At 42.5% G+C, this 5667-nt stretch overlaps 1 protein-coding gene across 1 annotated transcript; it reads right to left on the bottom strand.

The window, feature by feature from the left end:
* Positions 1-1264: 1264 nt before the first annotated feature.
* LOC109203808 (olfactory receptor 4C3-like) lies at positions 1265-5405 on the bottom strand. The gene is made up of 7 exons (XM_025911075.1): positions 5311-5405; positions 4296-4440; positions 3118-3258; positions 2900-2969; positions 2233-2263; positions 1859-2097; positions 1265-1693 (listed from the first exon to the last, which is right to left on the bottom strand). Exons 1-7 carry the CDS (start codon positions 5403-5405, stop codon positions 1416-1418), a joined length of 999 nt encoding a protein of 332 aa, XP_025766860.1. The 3' UTR covers positions 1265-1415.
* Positions 5406-5667: the final 262 nt, after the last annotated feature.

Genomic DNA, 5667 nt, shown 5'->3' with positions numbered 1-5667 from the left:
CATCTCCAAAATGTCAGGAGTAGTTAGTCATTACAACAAGTGTTTGTGAACTAAAAATCAAGAATGTGGGATACTGTTTGTCCCTGATTTGAAGAGCCCAGTGCGTGCTCCTGACGAAGGGGAAACCAATTCTGCAGGGGAGATTTACCTTGGCAGTTGTGCAGGTGAAGCCAAAGGGAAGATATGCTTCACCATATTTTCTAGTCTTTGGCTTAGAATGAAGTTGGTTAGGAAACATATTCAGCTATGCTTCATCTCCTGCTTTGCGTTTCTGTGGGCGCCACGTGCTAGCAGTGTCCAAGCGTTTTGCCCCCCCTTCATACCGCGCCCCCCCTGCAATGGCTCTGCGCCCCCCCAGGGGGCGGGCCCCACACTTTAGGAAGGTCTGCCTTAGTCTATATACCAATTACGATAACTATCTATTATTATTATTATTATTATTTATGCTCCTGCTCCTGTGATTATGATTGTGAAGTGCCATCCAAATAATATATTTTGATGGCAAAAGTAAACACGTAACTGGGAGATGAAATCATGCAGAGTTTGCACATTTGAAATTTTTCGTGAAAAAAAAGAATTATGAAGGAACACATACACAATTTAAAATCTGCAAATTCATTTTTTAATTGGGGATTTTTAATTTGAGGATTAAATCAATGTTTCATAACAGTATAACAGTTGTTAATCTGTTAACTGTTAAGTTTCATATGATAGGATGCCAAAACTGTTAAAATATAGAAAAAACACTAACATTTCAACATCGCTTATTTAATTTGGCTGGCAAATTTACTGTATGCCAACACACACACACACACACACACACACACACACACACACACATATATACATTATATATATATATATATATATATAGAGAGAGAGAGAGAGAGAGAGAGAGAGAGAGAGAGAGATATGATAACATGTACAGATAACAATAATTGTACAGTTTACCAGTCTTTACTGTCATTGTCCAATTATACAACGAAATTAAAAGTGGTCTCTGATCAGTGCATCATCCATAAAAATATAAAATATAAATTAAAACAATAAAATTTAATAAATCAATAAATAAAATACTTAAAATGCTAATAAGAATAGTATGAGCAAACATTCACATACATTCCAACACACATGCTTCAGTCAGTGCATAGTTTCAGTCCCATGATGGACATTTTTTTAGTAGCAGCGTTCAGACATGTTATTGCAGTTGGGTAAAAGCTGTGTTTGAGTCTGTTTGTCCTTACACTAACTGCTCCGTACCGTCTGCCCGAGGGAAACAGTTCAAACAGGGAGTGCCCAGGGTGTGAGTTATCTTTTATAATGTTCTGAGCTTTTTTAAAACAGCGGGTATTGTGAAGAAAATTCTGTAACAGAGCAATTTTATGTCAGGGAAAGGTGAAATAAGTTCATCATTTTTATGCTGTGTTTATAAAAGTTTTTTTTTTCCAAAGCTTCTTCACGGCATTCATCACTTCTTCTGTCTTTAAAGCGTATATAATAGGATTAAGCAAAGCTGGTATGGTGTATGTCAAAGTTGAGTTTATGATCCTGGCATTAGGATGAATATAGGAGGCCACTGCAGCTATGTTTGTTCCCACCAATGGCAAAAAGAAAATAGCAACTAGAATCACATGAGAAGTACAAGTTTTCAGTGCTTTGAGTCGTTCCTCTCCTGACGCAATTCTGCTCAGTGCTATGGAAATGCAAACATAAGTAAATGCTATTAATATTAGAGGAATACAGATGAAACTAACTAAAGCAACATATGCCATTATGCGGTTTAAAGATGTATCATTGCATGCCAGATAAAACACAGGTCCATGATCACAGAAAAAGCTTTTCACCACAAATGATCCACAGAAGGAAAGGCGATCAATAAGCCCAACAGTAGATGCCACAATGGTTGTTATAAGCAACCATTCAAAGGCTAGCATTGCAGCAATAGATGTTTTAGTCACAATACTATGGTACCTTAAAGGGAACCAAATGGCTATAAATCTGTCATATGCCATAATGACAAGTGTCCATGACTGAATACTTGCAAAGAACAAAACAAAGAACATATAACTTAAGCAAGCTTCATAGAGAATGTATCTTCTGTCAAACAGAAATGTGTCTAACAGTTTTGGGATGAGAGCTGTGCTCCCACACAAATCTGTCAAAGCCAGGCTAAACACAATCATGTATTTTGGAGTATGAAGAGTCTTTATTAGAAAAATAATTAAAATGAACAAGACATTTCCTACAACAGTAAATATGTAGACAAAACCCAGGAAGACATAGTAATAATTATCATGAGCCATGTCAGAAAACCCACCAAGATAGAATCTTCCTGGGTGAACAAATGTGGCATTAAATCCAATAATTAATTTCTGCTCTAAACCCATTGGAACGTTTCCTCCTACATGTGCAAAGTATATAACTATACATATAACACAATATCAGACAGTTGCTTAACAACATTTGCTGTAATTGTAAACTCACAACAAACCCTATCATGTGTGCCTCTAAGTGTCATTTATATTTTACCTCCATCACTGGAAGTTGTGTCACATGGTCATATTCATGCATTCAAATGTCAGTGAGGTGGCACAGCTGATTAATTTCCTTTTTGTAACAAAATGAAATAATTATTGGAAAAAATATTAAACTGTAAGAATAATACAAACTAAATAAACATCAATATTTATTCAGAATAAATAATAAAAACAGATATATATATATATATATATATGAAACACCCAAAATTAACAAATTGTATGTCTGATAAAAAATTATTAAAGGTTTGTAACACTCTTTACAGTAAGCTGAATGAATCTATCTCTTTCTCTGTCTCTCTCTATTTGTCCTCCTCTCGGGACTTGTTCTGCTGTTATCCAAAGCACAGTTAGAATCATGTTCAGTACAAGTACAACAAATAACTGCTTTTCTGTAGAAGCGTCACACATACATCTCTTCCAAGGATAAAGCTGGAAAAAGTGTATGAATAAAACTCACAGGAATACCCTGGCGAGCAATTGCATAGATGTTCACTATGTATGCTTTTGCATCCTGGGAAATAAAATAAATGCATTGGAACTCGCTACTCCCCTCTGCGAATCACTACCATATGGCTACCTTTCCTGTGAAGTGGAGGGGTTTGTGTGTCCCAGGGATCCCAGGGGCTAAATTGTCCAGGGGCGTCTGCACCCTGGTAGGCTCTCCCATAGCAAACTGGTCCTGGGTGAGGGACCAGACAAAGGGTGATTCAGATGACCCCTATGAGAAGAACACCTCGGGAACAGTTCACCCTGCACGGGATAGGGTTACAGGGCCCTGCCCTGGAGCCAGGCCTGGGGAGGGTGCCCGAGAGGGAGTGTCTGGTGGCCAGGCCTTAGTCCATGGGGCCCGGCCGGGCACAGCCCAAAAAAGGGACATGGGCCCATCTTCCTGCAGGCCCACCACCTGCAGGAGGCATCGTAGGGGTCAGGTGCATCATGTGCCGGGCAGTGGCCAGGAATGGAGGCCCTGGGGGACTGATCCGTGGCTACCAAAACTGGCAATTGGGACATAGAATGTCACCTCTCTGGTGGAGAAGGAGCCTGAGTTAGTGCGTGAGTCGGGCTCACCTCAACACACGGGTTGGGCTCTGGAACCAGTCTCTGGGAGAGGGGCTGGGTATCCTAGTATCCCCTTGGCTTGCTGCCTGTACGGTGGAGTTTCTCCCAGTGGATGAGAGGGTTTGTTCCCTGCGCCTTCTGGTCAGGGAATGGGTCCTGACCGCCGTCTGCGCTTATGGACCAAGTGGTGGTTCAGAGTACCCAGCCTTCTTGGAGTCCCTGGGTGGGACCTGGTGGGGCGTGATTGGGAGGAACAGTCTCCCGGATCTGAACCCGAGCGGTATTTTGTTGTTGGACTACTGTGCAAACCACAGTTTCGTCATAACGAACACCATGTTTGAACATGAGTGTTATGGCCCATCTAGGCGCGGCCAGACCACAACATAAAGGGTGATCCAGCCCCGTCCAACCCCAAGCAGCACATCACGCAATGAATACTTTGTGACAGTGATTTATTTACAATGAGTGAATTTAAACAAAGGAAGAGAGCGAATTATAACTTCGGGGTGAACCCAAGGCCAAAACAACAAACAAAAGGTAGCCTATCTCAGGAGTACATAACTTACCTATTCGAAAGAACCAAACCAAACAACAATTACTTTCCTCCCTACCTAACAAAAACAGGAAAAAACTAATTTAAAAAAAAGGCGGTCCACCCCATTGGGTGCTCCTACATTAAATCAACATAGTTTAAACAGTGAACACACGGTCTGCCGGTTGGGTTGGGCCGAGGATGAATGACGTGGCAGTCCCTGGCGGTGTCTTCTTATGCGCTGCCTCCCGGTCGTTAGCCAGTCGGTAAGATCCATCCACCCTGGATACACCAATCATGGAGGAGCACCTGCACACTCAAATTGACATATTATAATTACGAAAACAGTCGTAACACCCCCTTTCCCAAGAATTAACATTACCCCCAAAATGTTTAATTCAAGGAGAAAGTGCTCTAGACAAAATATCAGCCAACACATTCTCTTTCCCTTCCTTGTAACTGATCTCCAAGTTAAAATCTTGCAGTAACAAGGACCAGCGCATAAGTCTTTGGTTGGAGTTGCGCATTTGGGAAAGAAACACAAGTGGGTTGTGATCGGTAAACACCTGCACAGGCAGCACACTTGACCCAACATAGACCTCAAAGTGCTGTAAAGCAAGGAGTAAGGCAAGAGCCTCTTTTTCAGTGGTGCTATAATGGGTCTGGTGTCTGTTAAACTTCCTTGAAAAATAACAGACGGGATGATCTACGCCGTGACCATCTTCCTGTAAAAGAACAGCGCCTGCACCACATGAGCTGGCATCAACTTCTAGTTTAAAAGAGCGCTCAAAATTCGGTGCAGCTAGCACTGGTGCACTGCACAACAATGCTTTGGCAGACTCGAATGCCACCTGACACGCTGGAGACCAAATAAAAGGCTTTAAAGGGCTAACAAGATCAGTTAGGGGACTAACCACATCAGAAAAATTTTTGCAAAACCCTCGATAAAAAAACGGCCATTCCTAAAAAAACGACGCAGAGCTCTTTTTGTCTGCGGGACAGGAAAATCAACAATGGCCTGTACTTTCGCTGCAACAGGGCGCACTTGCCCCTGTCCGACCTGTTTCCCTAAATAAGTAATGGTGGCTTTACCAAACTCACACTTTTTTAAGGTTTAATGTGAGAGAAGATTCACAAAAACGTCTGAACACCTCAGAGAGCGTTTCCAGTTGTTCGGACCACATCGGAGAATAAATGACAATGTCATCCAAGTATGCCTCACAGCAGTAGCGGTTTGAGATACGGGCGACACCGGCGGTTGCCCGGGGCGGCATCGTGGTGGGGGGCGGCACCATGGGCATCGGCAAAAAAAAAATGCTCGTACTCATGCTCCCCGACGTCAGCCAGCGCATATTGGGAATGGCATAGGCACCGATCGCCCATTTGCTGGGAGTAAGGGCGCCCTCCATTTGCGATTGCTGCTTGCGGCACAGGGAGGAGAGGGCGGGGCGGTGGGGGATTCTCTGGCTGGCTGGAGCAGCATCTAATAACCAACTCGCAAAATAAAACAAAATAAAAACAAACCAACAAACACGA

This window comes from Oreochromis niloticus, linkage group LG10 (genome assembly GCF_001858045.2).
Source record: "Oreochromis niloticus isolate F11D_XX linkage group LG10, O_niloticus_UMD_NMBU, whole genome shotgun sequence".
Taxonomy (NCBI): domain Eukaryota; kingdom Metazoa; phylum Chordata; class Actinopteri; order Cichliformes; family Cichlidae; genus Oreochromis; species Oreochromis niloticus.
This window is presented reverse-complemented; position numbering and strand designations above follow the sequence as displayed.